The following is a 17,812-nucleotide window of genomic DNA, read 5'->3' as shown; positions in this document are numbered from 1 at the left end:
TAATTTTTCATCACCTGTCAATATCATATCCATATTTACTGTCACATAATTATTTCCTGAAACAGTTTTTCTCTCTCTTTATACAAAACAGAAGCATAAAGTGCTACAACTCCGTGATCCCATCTCAAATATAATACTGCTACACTACCTAATGTAAGAAGTAATTCAGTACTATCACTGCATTAGTGTATAAAACTGCTACACCTGAACAGGTTTCTTTTCCCAAATTCCATATTATACTTCCTTTCCATAACGTTTCCATTTGTTTTCATTCTTTCCTTGTCAAACGTCTCATACCTTCTATTATTATAACACTTTACTTCGCATTTATTACACCACTCCAGTACGCCAATTCTTACTAAACTCTCTAAGCTATTAACATTAACTGTGAAAAGTCTACGATTATTTGACTTGCTACTCCTTAGTAAAACTGTTTATAATGCATGTCCCTTCTTTTTTTTCTTTTAAACTGCTAGCTTGCAAATTTCTTTTGTTTATTTCTCACCCTCTTTCCACGAAAATTTTTCTATTTTTACCACTTTCCATTTTGCATTTTCTTCATCAATTTCAGAGTCAATTTCACATGTTCCTTTTGCTACTTTTGTTTCTCTTTTATCTTTATATTGATTTAACCTGCCGCTGTAACAACAGCTGCATTTAACCTTCAGCTGTAATAACAACTGCAGCATTAGCAATTTCCAAAGCAGAGTAAGTTACAAGAATTCTCACCATGGAGACCAAAAAGAATCCCTTCCAATAGACGTTCTGTCTTCCAAGTCAGGTGGCTTGTAAAACCTATCCACAGACCAGCTCACCAAGAACTGAAACTGGACAGCTGATAGTTAAACAGCAAATATAGCAGATGAATACTCCTTCTTCTGAAGCCTGTCAGAACTCTCAAAAATCTGACTGGAACATGTGAGGCCAAATACACGAGCCATTGGGCCCGTAAGCCCTGCTTGCACAAGGAAATAACATGACACACACTTTTAGGATGGTTTGACCTCTGAGTGGGATTTATAATGGTGGTATGTCTTCTTGTAGCTAGAGCACTCAGAATTTTGGGAGTCTACAGATTCCGAAAAAAAATCCATTAAGAGGAAAGCTCCCTCTCTTCGTTCCCCAGACATTCAAGTTTGCCTTGGTATCCCTTGGAAAGGAACACAATCAATATACATTTTCAGCAAAACAGAAAGGTAATTAAGTTTTCTCTATAACCGGTTCAAGATGGAGTAACCAAACGAATGCCAAATATGTATGGGTTCGCTGCAGGAGATGTTAATACATCCTGAAGAACTATAGTCTGAAAATGCACTTGAAAACTCAAAATGAAAGCATGTATACATGATAGCACATCTATCTAGTAGCCTATTTGTTATATTATATACTACAGCTTTTATCAATCAAACTATGAGGCTGGGTACTGAAGCCTGCAACGTTCACACAATTTTTGCAAAATACTTTTGCACTTTTTGATGAATTTTTTTGCAATTCTCTAGTGGCCCTGCTGATGATGGCTGCCAGTGTGCGACAGCCACATCACAACTGTCCTTTGTCTGGCAAATGAACAAACAGGCATTATCAAAATGACAAGCCAGATGGTCAGTAGGTATAGAAACAGAAAATGCAAAAATAGAGTTACAACATAGAATGAAATTGTAAAAATTGTACAGAATCCAAACAACTCATTCTTGGTATACTTGTTTAAACATAAGGAAATAATTATGAGTGGAATATTGACGACCTCACACAAATATTCTTATCCATATCACTGGTACAAAATCTAATTAAAACTAGAGACTTGCAAATTTATGAAGACACTAGTACTCAACACTGTTGGTAAAGTGTAATTGGAAGTCTGACGGAGTGGTTACCACAAAATGTATTTAAGTTATACTCGAACTCTAACTTTAGAAAAAAAAATACTTAACATTTACATTAATCTGCATGTGTGAAAGTTTGATTCTCTGCCTTACACCTGTTAAGTGATAGGATAGGATCTCTCTCTCACAGCCCTATAAATAATGTTAAGAATCTCTGTTTTTATACATCAGGCTTACTAATGTCACTTTTGTCAACCTACCTATATACTCAGCAACATCAAGTTCATACATGAGGTTAACCAGATGTGCTGCATGATTTCCAACCAATATCTTTTTGAGCTCAACCCAAATTCTTTCTCCAGAGATGACAGCAAGGCCTCTGGCATTTTCTTTAATGGCTTCCAATGTCTTTGCTTCATGTTCACCAGGTTCTTCAACTATTTTCCCATAAAACCTATACAAAATACACACATTGATACATGAAACCATCTTAAATACCTTGGCTTGCATTTGGCTCAAAAATGCATTTCAGTATCACTGTTGAACATGCATACGTTTAAAAACTGTTGAACATGCATACGTTTAAAAACAACGTTTTAATGCTTTTCTTATATTACACACCACACCATACAATTCTATAAATAGGTAGTAAACAAAAATGCAATGGAGAAAACCGAATGAAGGTGGCATTTTTAAGACCAAAAAACTACGATATACAATTACAACCAGACTTTTTCCAATCCTTTAAATTGCTTTCCTGAACATTTCCGATTACTAAAAGTGTTATAGGAACTTCTTCTCATCCTTTAAAACTTTATAAACCAAGTCAAAATCAACTCCAACAGTTAAATATAAAATCTCAAGTCTGTCCGGTAACCAACCATAGCATTCAAGTAAAACATACAATAATAAGCCAGGGTTAAAAAAAAAAATTAAAAAGAGAATTAAATACCAAATACAGGAGCAGAAATGATATAATGACGAAAGGACCCTCTAAAAGAAAATAAAAGTTATGCACTCACCTTATCGATAGATCCATGTTAACCTATGGGTTTTATCAGATCCAACTCTGATCCGATGCTGGCCAACTTCCAAGACTTAGCTCGAAGAGTTCCGCCTCCTCTAACCATGACCCCCTGCTTCACTAGAGCTACTTCAGATTTAGTTATGTGCCCCTTTCTTTATTTAGACTCTCTTATTCCCCAAGGGAAGAAAATCTGAAAGGCCAAGAACCCAAAGAAAGAAAGTAGTCTGCCTGGCTGGTCATCTCTGATACAACAGAATAGCCAAGAAGGCAGGGGCAGGTGGGAGGGAAGGTTGAACCAGATGAAAACAGACAGAGATCTATTGTTATGGTGACTACATAAAGTTTGTATCTGATATTGTCTTTTCCGTCTGGGTTCAACTTGTGGGCCATAGTCCCCAGCCATGTAGAAATCCTAGGGTAGTCTGATGGAAGGCTATTACGCAATACAGTGGAACCAAAGGCAAGTTTTATAGTGGGTCACGAAAGAGTGATGGCCCACACAAATTGCAGCTAAACAAATGTCATCCAAGGCAGCTCTGGAGAAGTAGCCATAATTCTGGAAGAATGCCCTTCGGGTTTGTGACACAACTTTCCCTTCAAACCATACCCAAAACAGAAAGTCATTTGGACAGAGTCATCTTGGATACAGGAGCACCCAACAGACATTTAACTGATTAGATTTTCTGAAAGACCATGTTTTATCCAAATAAAACCTCAACTGTCTCTGGACATCAAGACAATGCAAGAGATATTCACCCTTGTTAGAAACTCAGGGGAAAAAAAGACTGGCAGATGAATGAACAGAGTCAAATTATTTTCAGATACCACCTTAGGCAGAAAAGCAGGGAAGGTCTGACAGACATTCTGTCTCGATGGAAGACCAAATAAGGAGGGACAACAGACAGGACCTGCAGCTGTAATAAACATTTGGTGGAGGCAATGGCCACTAAGAACAGAGTCTTCCATGACAAACATTTCAGATCAACAGTAGCAAGGGGCTCAAAAGGAGGCACAGGCAGCACCTGCAGCATAAAAGGCAAGTCCCAATATGGAACAGGGCCTCGTACAGGATGGTGAAGTAAAAGGGTTCCTTAGAGTAAGGTCATCAAGATCTTAAGGGCAGCAAATGATGCATCATTTCTACTTATGTGAAAACTGGATATAACTGCTAATTGCACTTTAACAGTAGAGTAATTAGACACAGAATTAAGCAAATCCGCAAAAAAGTACAGGATAGCATCCAAAAATGCTGAAAAAGGGTCCAAATCTTGAATGACGGCCCACAAGGCAAAACCCTTCCAACTATTAACATGCAGCTTATGCGTAGACAACTTTTAGGAAGAAGTTAAGATGTGAATGACTCATCTAAAAGCTTGAGATTCCTGGCCATCAAGGGAATTGGAGAAACCAAGTGGTTAACTTGAGCATTCAAAGGCTGAGCAGACCTAAGCCTGCTGGATGAGAAATGAGATCAGGATCCAAGGAGGGTACCTCAGAAAAGGCAAAAGGAAAAGGAACCACACCTGGTGAGGCCAAAAGGGGGCAATGAGGATTACAGCCACTCTACAATAAACCGCTTTCTGAAGAAATTTATCAATGGGTTGGGGGATATGTATACAGAAGACCCAGGGACAAAGCACAAAGGACAGCTTTCCTTGGTGACTATCCCTGAAGAGGGACTAAGACATAGTAGCTGTTGCACTTGGTGTTGGAAGCAGAAGTAAAAAGGTCACAACAAAGAGTGCCCCAGTGCCAAAAAATTCAAGCAGCAACCCTCTGATTCAGGGAACACTGATAAGGGAGTAGAATGTTTCTGCCCAAACATCTGCTAAAATGTTGGATTTCCCCTGAACGTGCATTACAATCAGAAACCTTAAAGTCAAAATCGCCCACTGACTCACAGCTTCCTGACAAAGGGGTTAAGACAGGGTCATCCTCCTTTTTGTTCAGATACCAGACTACTGGCATATTGTTGGACTGGACTGAAATCATACCCTTGGGGAAAACGTCCTAAAAGGCCTACAACATGTGGAGGACAATAAGATATGCTGGAGGATTTCTGTATACAATCAAGGACTTTGCCAGATCCTGAAGGGATTCTGCAAGTTTGGCAATCTGGGAGACTGTGTACAAATGGCAATCCATAAATACCAATGATTGAACTGGATGGAGACTGGAGTTTGGGTAGTTGAATGCGACTCCTAAGGAACTCCACAGCTGGAGTAAGGTGTCCCCTTCCCTATTTACAGATGCTCTTGTGGGGGCTGTTAGGAGCCAATCACCCAGGTAGCGAATGACCTGAAGCCCATGCAACCTGACTCAGGATGCTACCACTGCCATACACTTTGCTCACTCCTGGTCAATGCATCTTAAACTCTTGGTCCAAAAAGAGAACAGCCATCAACTAGGGTATTAAAGTATGCCATAAAGCAGTCTACAAAGTCCAACAATCTCATCCAAGCATGGGAACACATAGCAATGCTGGTGCCAGCACCTCAGGATATGTCATCAGCTGCTTTGGAAAGCAGATGCGTGGACAAATTAGAAATTGATTGGAGGGTGGACAGTTGAATCTCCAGAGTTTTCTGAGCTTCTGAAGAGTTCTGTGTCTTTACCACTTTTGAGATTTCTGTCACTAACATCCCTTTGAAGCATGGTCAAATGAGCTAAATAGTTTAATGCCCCTAATCCAAAGGTGGCTGAAGTGTAATCCCACCTCCTTAAGAGGCCAATGCCCAATGCCCAGGACTCTCTATTTGGAGTGATGAACTGAGAATCTCTCCTCTGAAATGTCCTTTTTGGTGGCTGCCACCACCAAGACAGCACCCCTGGCAAGACCCTTACTCCAGTGTTGCTGATCCTAGGTTGGAGCAAGTATCTTGACAAGCTTTTTGTTGACTGATTCCAGTATATGGGGGTCCTTCCCTGCCATCTGGCACACCAGATTAATAAATGTATCTGGAGGGTGAACCAGCCAGGATGTAGATGGGTCAACCCAGAAGGCCTTCAAAAACAATGACTCTTTCAGAGAAGAGGCTTCAGCAGTCCAGCCAAAGCACTGGCGAAGGAACTACTGAAGGTCTCCGAAAGAGACATCTCTGCAGGGGAGTTTGAAGAGACTCTGGAATCCTTGTATGAGTCCAGGTGCACCATCTCTTACCAAACCCCCCCCCCCCCCAGGAGTGGAAATAAAAGAAACCCAGGGCCCTACTGAGAGGGCAATTTGGAGACCAACAGAGGCAGGCTATCCCACAGCAAGCTAAGAAGTGGTCACAAACATGGATGTGGAAGAGGAGGGCCACCATTTATGCTAGACTATTCCCTCTCCTGATGAGAGAACATCCTTTTCATGATGTCCAAAGCAAAGGCAGAAACGGGCTGACCAGATTCAGCAGACCTTGGTCCTGAAGACTCCCAAGGATGCAACAGAATCTGGTGCCATACCACCCTGTCTCATCACTAAGACTGGAGCCAAACTGACAAGAGCAGAAGCTCCAGGTGAGAGGGACAACCCCAACACTAGGATCGTTGAATATGGCCCACAGACCCCTGTCCTTACCTGCCATCCCAGAGGTCCACCCTGCTCCAACACTGTCAGGGTCAAGGAGACTAAGATTGGGATCAGAGTCAAAATTTGCCAGGCCATTGGCTCCGATCCTAAGAAATGAAAGATGATCAGTTCCGAAGACCTTGGATCTGCAGGGTTCAAGGGAGGAAACTAAGACAAGAGCTGAATCTTCGTGGTGAGGGTCCGGAGCTGATGGAATGAGACCTAAACTCCATCTTTGCCTGTAGAAGGACTACATCAACTGCTCCAGTTCTGACATCTTCAAGCTCCAATACTGCAGGAGCCAGACAACCCCACCAAAGGAAGAAGACCCTTAAGAATGGGCTTGGGCTGCCTCTCATTTACAGTGAGAGAGTCAAAGCCTTCACAGATGGCACAAGAGCCTCCAGGTGAGCAGCCCCGAGGCAATAAACCCAATGGTTATGAGCATCCTGGGAGGGAAGCTTATGCCTACAAGAGACACACTTTTTTAAACCATTTATCCATAACAACTACCTAACATACCCCCAAAACATAGCAACACAACACAAGTCTCGAAAAGAGGGAAAGAATAGTTGTGTAAAATCATACCACAACCATAGATGTCCTTCTCTTCTATACTGCAGTATTCTTAACATGAGGGAATTCACTGCAAAGATCGTCCAGACGTTCGGCCAGAATACAAAATACTTTAACTACTGCAGGGTATGTGGGATGTCACATGTAGGCCAGCTGCCAGCATAGGCCAGAAAAGCGATGTCCACACGTACCACCCTCAGAAGTGAATGGCCCAGTAAGAACACCAGCCTAAGGAACAAAAGGAGATCACACATCCAGGAAAAAAGACAAAAAAGGGGGAAGGTGGGAGGGACAGAATATTATAATATAGAAGAGAAGGACATCTACGGTTATGGTAAGATTTTATACAACTATTCTATGTCCTTCTATTCTTATGCTGCAGTATTCTTAACATGAGGGAGAGTACCAAAGCTCATGAAGAAGAAAGAAGTAGTAGAGTCACTTTCTAAAAAGCCACGGAGAATGGCTTTAGCAAGGCTAGCTCTAGATTTGGAGTTGACATCCAGTTTATAATGTTTAGTGAAGGTATGAACAGAAGACTGGGTAGCTGCTTCCAAGATAGAGTTATTATCCAAACCTTTGAAAAAAGCAAGTGAAGAAGCCACAGCTCTCGTAGAGTGAGCCTTAACAGGAGTCGAAAAGCTATTAACCATGAAAAACATAATAAAAGGAAGTAGCCTTAGAAATCCCAATGGAAATGGTCTGCTTGGAAACAGGCATTCCCAGACCCCCGGGATGAAAAGAAACAAAAAGCTGGTCAGCCTAAAGTTGGGTTGTCCCTCTCACATGGAGCTTCTGCTCGTTAAGTTTGGCACCAGTTAGTTTTATCCAAGTAAAATCTGAGTGGTCAAGGCACATCCAAGGTGCATCGAACTCTCTCACTAGATGATTCCGGAGAGGGGAAAAAAGTGGGCAAATGAACAGCAGAACATTCTGAATAAGAGGGAAGGGAGAATGCATACAGAAACATCCCCTTCCATGAGAAAGGAAGGGCACCCACTTTCCATACCAGAGGGTCTTGGGTCTGGAACTCCGGCACAAAATTTTAGAAGTTGTCTATTCAAAGGGGAGGCAAAGAGATCTACTTGAGGAATATGCCACTGGTGGAGAATGTCCAGAAATACATCCCTGTAAAGCATCCATTTGTGGGATTGAGTCATGGACCTGCTCAGAGTGTCTGCACTACATTCTGATTGAGGAGATGCACACTGCTTGAAGGGAGACATGGTACTGAATTGCCAGTTCCCATGCCATGAGGGCTAGCTTGCACAGAATATATGATTTTCTCCACCCCCCCCCATTTGTTTACATACCAAAGAACTGTGGTGTTGGCTGTAAACGGTTTTAGAGGACCTGGGTGAAAGAGAGTGAAAAGTCTGTACAGCCAACAGCAGGGCTCTCACCTCTTTTTTGTTTATGTTCTCCTTTGTTTAAAAAGGGGATAAAAGTCCTTAAACCTTCCAGAATGCAAAGGCTGCCTCCCAACCCATGTCTGAATCCTCTGTGAACAACTTTTGAATCGGAAGAGGAGGATGCAGAGGAAGTCCTAGGTTCAGGGAAATCTGCTGAATACATCAAACAAGTTCCCTCTTCAAACAAGGAAGAGGAGAACAACAAAGTCCAGTGGGTGAGCATGTTGGCTCCAAACAGATATGAGGTACCAATGAAATTTCCTCATGTGAAGTTTGGCCAGAGGTAACATGGGGATGGTGGATGCCACAAATCCTACAAGGTGAAGAAACTCCCTGGCTGGAAGAGACTGCAGAGGGAGGTCTTGGAAGACATTGGTTAGAGACAGAACTTTCTGAGAAGGAAGGGAAGCCAACATGTGATCTGTCTGGATTTGGCACACAGGGAAGATGTGGTCCTGTGAAGGGGTGAGGAAAAACTTTTGGAAGTTTATTTTGCAGAACGGAAACAGTGAAAAGGAGATTCTTTTGTAAGGTCTCTGGAAGGAGTGCCTGGAGCAGGAGATCGTCCAGATATGGAAAGATCTATATACCCTGGAGTCTGCAATAAGCTATTACAGAAGCTAAGCAATTTGTAAATACTCTTGGTGCTGTACAGAGACCAAAGGGCAGAGAACTGAAAATGTGATAAAGCAACAGAAAAACGCAAAACTTTCCTGAAAAGAGGATGAATGGGAATGTGAAGGTAGACATCCTTGATATCTAGGGATACCATAAAGGCTTGTGGAAGGATGAGGGGAAACAAGGTATACAGAGAAAGCATGCGGAAGCTTGGGACCTTTAGAAAGATGTTGAGGTGTAAAAGATCCAGAATGGGTCGCCAAGGGCCATCTTTTCTGGGAACCAGGAACATCCTGGAGTAGAAACCTCTTCCTCTTTGGTGCAGTGGAACATCTTGAGCAGTTCCCTGGGATTTCAATACCTGCAGCACCTCTAGAAAGAACTGCAGTTGCTCTCAAGGTAGATGAAGAATGCCAATGAAAGATGGAAGAGTTCCTCACCATGAAATACCCTTTATGGATAATGGAAAACACCTAGGAGTCTTGAGTGATATGCTCCCAGACTGGAAGGGACAGGGAAAGATGCAGAGAGAGAGGAAACTGGCTGAGAAAAGGTTTTTAGTCACAGGCTACCTGGCTTGCCTGGAAAAGCTGTTTTTGTGCAGGAGCAGGCTGACAGTGTTTTGAAGCAATAGGTTTCTTAGCACCCCATCTTACAGCTGGGTAATTCCTTTGTAATTTAGGAAATGGAAACACAAAAATGTGTTTTAGGTCCTATAATTCATTACCTCTCTCCTGCAAGAACTTGAACAAGTCTGCTGCTTCAGCCCCAAACAAAGCCTCATCAAATGCAGCATCCAGTAATTTAGCCTTAAAGTCATCTGGAAGTGGCTGAAGCCTCAACCAGGAGTATCCCCTCAAAACAGAGTTAGATGCAGCTGCTCTAGCAGGTGCTTCAGCTGCATCACAGCTGCATTTAATAGAGTGGCGTGCCACCTAGGAAGAAGCCCCCAGAATTGATGAAAGCTGCGACTTAACTTCCGAATCTGTAAGGTCAGTGAGAAGCTGAATAGCCTATGAAAGGACAGCCAAAGCATATTTGGTCATATGGGTTTGGTAACTGATAGCACGGAAACCTTGGGTGGCCGTCTTATAAATCTTTTTTCCCCAACCTTTCCATGGTCTTACTCTCTTTATCTGGAGGGCGAAGAGAAGTGGATAGCAACAGTCTAGCAGGTTTATCAGCAGCCACAGAAACCGTTACTGAATCTGATGGACATTTAAAAAGAAATTTACAGTCCTCTGGAACATTATAGAACCTATCTGGCCTTTTAAGAGCAGGGGATTGAGAGTCCTGAGTCTTAGATGCAGATTAGAAGGCATCAAGAAAAGCTAGTAAAACTGGAGGCACAGCAGAAGGACAGGGAGAATCCATTTGAAGCAAGTCATAGTACCTTTTCTGCACCTCAGAAACCTGAGATCAGTCCCACTTAAAATACTCCCTCATCCTGGCAACAGTCTCCCCAAAGGTGATTTCTTCACCAGGAGACTCTGTGCCTTTAGACTCTTCCTCAGGGGAGGCATACGCCAAGTGGGAAGTAAGCTGAGCAGATTAGGCCAAGGATTCATCCTTTAAAGAATACTCCTCTACAGAAGAATCCTGTACTCTGATCCTTTTCTGTGGTGAAAGTTAAAGGATGGCTAGGAAGAGAAACCCTTGAGGTAGGTTAAAGAGCCATAAAGGCATTGAACAAACCTTGTGTAAAAGCTTGACAATCAGCAGGTGGGTCCTGAGGAGCAGAAACATGTTTGGGTTTCTGCTTCTTTTTAAGAGGAGCATTAGCCATGTGAAAGGTGGAGAGACCTGACATAGGCCTACATTCAATGACAGCCTTCGGGACTTCCTCCCCTATTACAACTTGTGGAATACCTCGAGGGCCTTCTGAACTTATGAGCCTCGGTTTCCCCCGTCTGTCCAAAGCAGACGTCTGCAAAGCCTCCAAGGATGTGCCCAATGGTAGGATTCCCTGTGGCTTCCGATGTGGTACCCGCCTTAGAATTAGAGCCAAAATCCGGATGGGTCCCCAGACCTTCATCGGTCTTGAGAGAGATGCCCAGAAGGGGGAGGCACAGCTGAAGCTTTAGGATAAGTTTCTTTGCCTTCTTCATAGCAGGCTAAGCAGAAGGACCCTAAGTACCTTCCATAACATCCCGAGCTAATATTCTGAAAGTTCAGAAGAACTGTACAAGTGTAATATTCAACAACAGTACAACTGATCACAACAAGACAGCAAATCTCCCCGGTCAATACCACATAAAATAAAATGTATCTAGTTTAAATTTTCATGGATAAGAAAACTGAATTTCAGTTTGCTACTGAGTTAACTCCATAAAGGAAAGACATTACGACAACATCAAAAAAGATGGAAGATATTGGTTTCACTTTGTGGATAAGTCATGAAAAAACTTTCACCGCTGAAAAGAAAATAGCTAGTAAAGCTCGGATGAAATGGTGTGACACACCTCAATGTGGAATGCATTTATTGCCTGCAATATTCTACACTGACTGAAATTGGGTAACCTGCAAATATAGCACCTACAACCTGCTTTTATTACATAGGTTATTTCACTACAGCTTAGACTAAGGCAGGTACAAGACATTTCTTTTGTTATATTTACATTTTGCAAGTGCATAGATATTTCAATAAATGTTACTTACAAACAGTGTCTTAACGGTCAGTTCGAACAATGAGTCTTAAAGAAAAAAAAAAGACAGTAGCAACTGTTCAACACAAATATAAAAAGCAGTAAAACTGTTTTGGTCCAATAATTTTACTATGCAGACAGGCAACAAACCCTTTCTAGTAAACTGATGCCATGTTTTGTATATCACATGGCCGAACTGCAACAAGAATATAAATAATCAGAAACAGTTAAGCAATGTAGCACTACAATAGACTAAACAGGAGCATAGCTGACTACCCACATTCATAATGTGCAGAAGCTGTGTTATCTCCACAAATCTTACCCAGGAAAAACAGAATAGCAAATAGGTGGATAGTGAGATGTAACAGATATGTTATAACTGCAACAGTTATTCTACCAAGGTATTCTCTTGATGGTCCTCAGTTGGCTTAGCATTTTGCAAAACTTCTGAGGGTATGCAAGCTTACCAATTCCAATACTAGAAAGATAAGCATGCTTGCTCACCAATTTACCTCATAATTACCAGCAAGTAGATTTCAGCAAATAAACAAACATTTGCACATACACTGATAACCAACAGACCATACAATGTTATTACCTTGTAATACTTGGCATTGCTCTCTATGGAGACAAACACACAATATGTAACAAGCACAACAGCTGCATCACACTGTTGATGCCATTTTAAAACAACTACTCTATGTAGATCAATTTTAATGCTACTGATAATTACTGCAAGCATACGAAGCCTAGTCTTTCCCTTTTATATGATCTTTTGCAAGTGTTCTTGGCTGGTGTCTCTTCTGTGCAGACTCTGTGTTTATGTGGGTTTTCTCAGGGTGCGCTGGCTTCCTCCCACATTCCAAAGACATTCAGTAGGTGAACTGGACACACTAAATTGGCAATAGGGGTGTGTGTGTGTGTGTGTGTGTGTGTGTGTGTGTGTGTGTGTGTGTGTGTGTGTGTGGTTCATGTAAATACTGCTCGTATATGGATAGTTCTAATTTATTTGTACATCCTGTCTCTAAGCAACATTTTGTATTTAGAGCAAATGCTGAATGTAAGACATGTATCATCATTTATTTAACCACTTGTACAGCATGTAATGGTTATTATCTAGGTAAAATGAATCAAATGTTTTACGAAAGGGTACGTGAGTATATGTATGCCATAAAAAGAGGTGATATGACGAATGTTTTGGCTAAGCATGTGATGGATAGTGGCATCTCACATACATTTATGTTTAAGGCAGTTGAGATTGTGTTTAAAGGACCATGTGGGGGTGAAAGAAATTATACTGAAGAGAGAGAGCTACATTGGATACTTAGAACCAATGCTGACAAGAGACCTGGGCTTAATTAATGACAGGGTCTCTTTAAAAACCCATATTAAAATCTAGGGATTTGCATAAATAGCATGTCCATAATTTTGACAAGCTCTCAACATGTGATGCTTAGCTTTAAAAATGGCTCTGTAACTGTTATTTTATACCTGATGAAGCACTTGCTGCGAAAGTTCTTACTTTTTTGTGCTAATATTAAGCTACGTTTGGTTTTATTCTTCCTGCTGTGTGTCTGCAGTTCCTCTAGGTTTTACTATTGTTGTAGCAATTTTTTGAGGATGTACAGCTGTGCCCATTAGAGTTTTTTTGACTGTTTTACATTTCCTTACTATAGTCACTCTTTCTCATTCCATTGAAACATCTTTCACCATTTCTTCTGCTTTACACAATCTCTGACCTTGCTGCTTAGATTTCATCTATCATTTAGCTTGTAATTTCTTCAACACTGTACAAAAAAAAAAATCTGAAGCTTCACACACATTCTTGAACTTTCATGTCTCTGTTTTATTGTTTTTCCTTTTCCACAACCTCTTCTCATGGCTACATTAACAAAATCTTTCCATTACAGTATCATACAAGTCTTTCCTTTTTTGATATGCTCTTAACCATTTCTAAATTCCACACAAATTCATGCATCTCTACACTGTTTATATACTTTATATTCCTTTTCCCCATCTGTTCATACTTTTCCATAACATATATCCCATATCTCTCAAGTGTAGCTCATTATGAGGAACATACCTCATTTGGAGTCTTAAAAAGTTCACGTTCCTCAGCTGTTGCACATTGTGTGAGGAATTTATTTAACTGATATCCATGGCGAATAAAAATGAATCATATGAATTCATTAAAAGATCTTTTTTATAAGTAAAACCAGCGCATTTTAACCATCCTATGACATTACTAGTTGAAGTTGTTAAGTTTTGTGTTTCACATTTTTCACATTAGTTCCACATTATCAGTGTTCCTCATTTTGGAGATGGAAGATTAAGAGCTATGATATTTCCCACTCTATCTGTACTTTCTCTCTCTATCCTACATAAAAACACATTACAAATGCCCAGACACTACATATACAATTAGATATAGAAGTCCCAGTCATCCGAAAGACTTGCTCTCAGTGTAAGTGACTACTTATACTGACAGAGGGCTGAGAGCAGGTGTTTTAGAATCTGTCCCCCTTTGTTTTTGGTTTACATACAGTACAAGTGACATACTTCAGTGTACGGCCTGACAGCAAGTCTTTCGAAATCAGGACAGACTTGCACTGAAAGCAACTCTTTTGGTATCTGGACCAATATAATTCTTTTAATAGGGTTCAACCTTGACTACCCATATTACACTGAAAATTGTCTTCCAACAATTCCTTTTTACACTTATTGGAAATACAAATGACTCCTAAATATGAAATTTTACCCAAAATATGTAAATGAGTTCAGTTTAAAGGCATCTACCTGTTCTGCATGCCAGCTACACTCTTCTTCTTCTTCTTTCGGCTTTTCCCGGTTAGAGGTCACCACAGCGGATCACCTGTCCGCTCATGATTGGCAGGGGAGTTTTATGGTGTTGAGTTGCCAGCCCGGCGCCCAACCTTCCACAGAAGGCACACACCCACATGCACTCACACCTATGGCCAATTTAGAGTGTCCAATCCACCTACAGCATGTCTTTGGGATGTGGGAGGAAACCGGAGCACCCGGAGGAAACCCACGCAACCACAGGGCATGCAGACTCTGCACAGAAGGCACCCCAGCTGAGGATTGAACCAGGGAACCTCTTGCTGTTAGGCGACAATGCTAACCGCTGCACCACCGTGGCCACCCTATATGCCAGCTACACTCTATACTTCTAATATATTTCTCTATTCCTTACCAGTAATATCCTATTTTTGAAACAGTTTCCCTTGTGCACTTACTATATAATTGTACTGGAGTTTCCCCAGTGTCCTGAACAAATTCCCCATAGTCAGACTGAATATCAACTCAGGTTTCTACTGAAGACAAGCCATTACCATAGTGGTACTAACCTGGTCATAATCGATCATTAAAATGCTGGAGCAAAATAATGCATTATTTTGCTAAAAGTTAAATACATTTCATTACAAAAGTCAGGGCATTATCTTACAACTGACAATTCTTCTGCTAGTCATAAATTATTTGGAGTTGCTGGCCAACATAAACAAGGCAATTTGAATAATACGTGCTATTCAGAGTGCAGCAACTCTTACTCAAGAGGCTGATGCACTAATGAATACTATCAAGTACATGTGAGGGTAACAGACTGAAGTACAAGGTTCCCAAGATGTGCATCTTTTCTCTGTTACAGATTTAAACACCAATATAACCATTTTACTAAAGAAGTATTAGCCTGCAGGTAGAAGTTTCTAACGTTCTTTGAGTGAAGCAATGTGAGTCTGACACACTACAGGAACACAGGAGCAATACTGAATAAGAGATCACGAGGAGAATAAGATTTCTGGCCACATACACCTTTACATCTGCATCTTTTCAAGCACTTAATAGTGCTTATCTCCCAAATCAAGCTGGGCAGTACATGTCAATCTCTATGTAAATTTGTTCCTATCTATCCAGTCATTAAATCTAGACTTTGTTCGACAAGCAGTGGTTGCTTATTCCACAGGCTGGGAATATGCTGAGTTAGGTGCCTCTCTCCCCAGTCAGTCTTGTTTATGTAGATTAAGGTACCTAGTGCAGGTGGTTGTAGAGCCAAAGGTTTTATAAAGAAAGAGAAGGTCAAATAGGATTGGGTCTTTCATGGCTCAAAAAGCAAGGCAAAGGCCACCTCAGAGCAACCTGTAGGATATTAAGTACAAAGAGAGCTGTGCTAATCTATCGGGATAGTTCAAATATTTAAGGCCTTTGAATTTCTTGGTAGAGTATGTTTAGGGAGATTTTACTTGAGCAATATGCTTCAATTAACACATACCAGAGGGACACTGTATTCAATGAATGGCCTGATAAGGGAAGAGTACAGTGTTAGGATGCCTTCTTTGGATTTTAAAAACATTCCATTAAAAATAACTGGGCCAGACAGAAGGATTTCCCGACTATGGTGGAACCATGGTAATCGATTCAGAGCAAATTGTCCACATAAGTACCCACGTCTCTTATGATCATGCCTGTCTTAGCAGTACCATTTCAAATATATGAGGTGTGAACAACTTTTTTAACAAATGCTACTACTTTGCCCTTTTTTATATTTGACTTCAGACCATTTTCAGTATAACAGATAGATGCTTATTCCAGCTCTTGCTGGAGCTGTTTAGTATTAGTGGATGAGCAGACAACAGTGCCCAGCTAACAGCCATCAGAAAATGTTGTCAATCACTCTTCTGGGATATCAGACTGGATGTCTGTAAAATAAATGTCAAATAGGAGTGTCCAGCATTGACCACAGGGATACGCCACTATTTACAATTTGATACTAAGAGAGGTACCAGCAACTTTCACAACCTGGGATCTATCAGAATGCCACTGTGCAATCCAGAATATAACATAAGCTTAAGTTAGTGTAATTTTAAACAATACTAGCATGGGGGTTAGTGTCAAAAGCCTTAGCCAAATTGAAATAAGCAGTTTGCACTGAGTGACCTCTGTTCACAGGCCCTGCTACCTTTTCAAAGAATCTTACTAGATTTAGGAGCCATGACCTGCTCTTCAAAAACTAAACTGACTGGGATACAGATTTGTTAAGTTGCCAGTGTCTGCAAAAATGAATTCTGCTATGACACTCTCCATGACTTTGCATATATGGCTGTTGAGGCCGATGGGCATATAACTGCCTGGATCTGTAGAGGGGCCAACCTTGTGCAGGGGAGTGACACCGACTTTTTCAGGTATCAGGTATGAACCCTGTGGATAGGCGGAGGATGAAATGTTTAAGTACAGGCTCAGAAAGTATATATTTGGTACTGATGAGAATGCAGCTTGGTATGTTGTCTGGTCCCAAGGAAATATTACTTTCAGTCCTTGACAGGGGTTTTAGACAAGTTTTAGTGTGATTTCAGGGGAAACTTCAATTTCAGGGATAACACAGGTAAAAATGCAGGTAGTTGGGGTAAGGTTAGCATTAAACCTGTTTGACAACATCATCTTTATTTACGGGCTCAGTGTAATGTTGGACATTATTCCTTAATTTCCTGAGACAAATGAAGAAAGATTTGTAGTTTCCTTCAGTTTACGTAGCAACCTTCCATTAACACTCTGATTTACATTTCTAATAGTAATCTGTAAGCTCCAAAAGGTGGCATGTTTCAGTGTTTTGTCCTGAGACAAAAGGACGGGGATGTCTTCCAATTTTTTATCATTTCCTTCTTTTGTTATACAGTTTGTTAATGCCAGAGTTCCACCAGAGAGGTTTATTCTTAAATTTCCCTTCACATTTAGGGTGGATAGGTAGGCACTTTGCTATGCAGCTTTTAAGTTGTTGGTGAATGCGGCAGCCCTCTTAGTCGAGTCCATTTGCAGGGGATTGTTCAGAATTTTTCACAGGGTTGTCCTGGTGAAGTCCTTACAGACAGTCTTATTTGGTGTGTGTGTGTGTGTGTGTGGGGGGGGGGGGGGTAGCAGCATTAGGCCTGACTGACTTCTGGTCTGATTAAACTAGGAATAAAGAGATGCAGGGTGGAATACATGCAGGCACTAGTATGATAAAGACCAGGGCAAAGACATTAGAGCCTCTACATGAAGTTTTAATAGCAGCTCTACTGCATTGGTAGTAGAGTCCAGTAAATGCGAAGCATATCCATTTTTAGATGTGCAAGTCTACTAACTAATGCGTGGACAATTGAACTCTCTTA

General features: G+C 41.0%; 1 protein-coding gene across 1 annotated transcript in view; it reads right to left on the bottom strand.

The window, feature by feature from the left end:
• Positions 1 to 17,812, bottom strand: part of TRNT1 (tRNA nucleotidyl transferase 1) — a 419,244-nt gene that overhangs the window by 177,841 nt on the left and 223,591 nt on the right. The window contains exon 5 of the mRNA XM_044078012.1: positions 2,084 to 2,277. Coding sequence (XP_043933947.1) covers positions 2,084 to 2,277 — 194 coding nt within the window. The remainder of the gene's footprint in view (positions 1 to 2,083; positions 2,278 to 17,812) is intronic.

Source organism: Protopterus annectens, chromosome 7.part0, assembly GCF_019279795.1.
Source record: "Protopterus annectens isolate FY-2018-M chromosome 7.part0, PAN1.0, whole genome shotgun sequence".
Lineage (NCBI taxonomy): Eukaryota > Metazoa > Chordata > Ceratodontiformes > Protopteridae > Protopterus > Protopterus annectens.
Note: the sequence above shows the minus strand (reverse complement) of the source record. Positions and strands in the feature narration are given on the sequence as shown.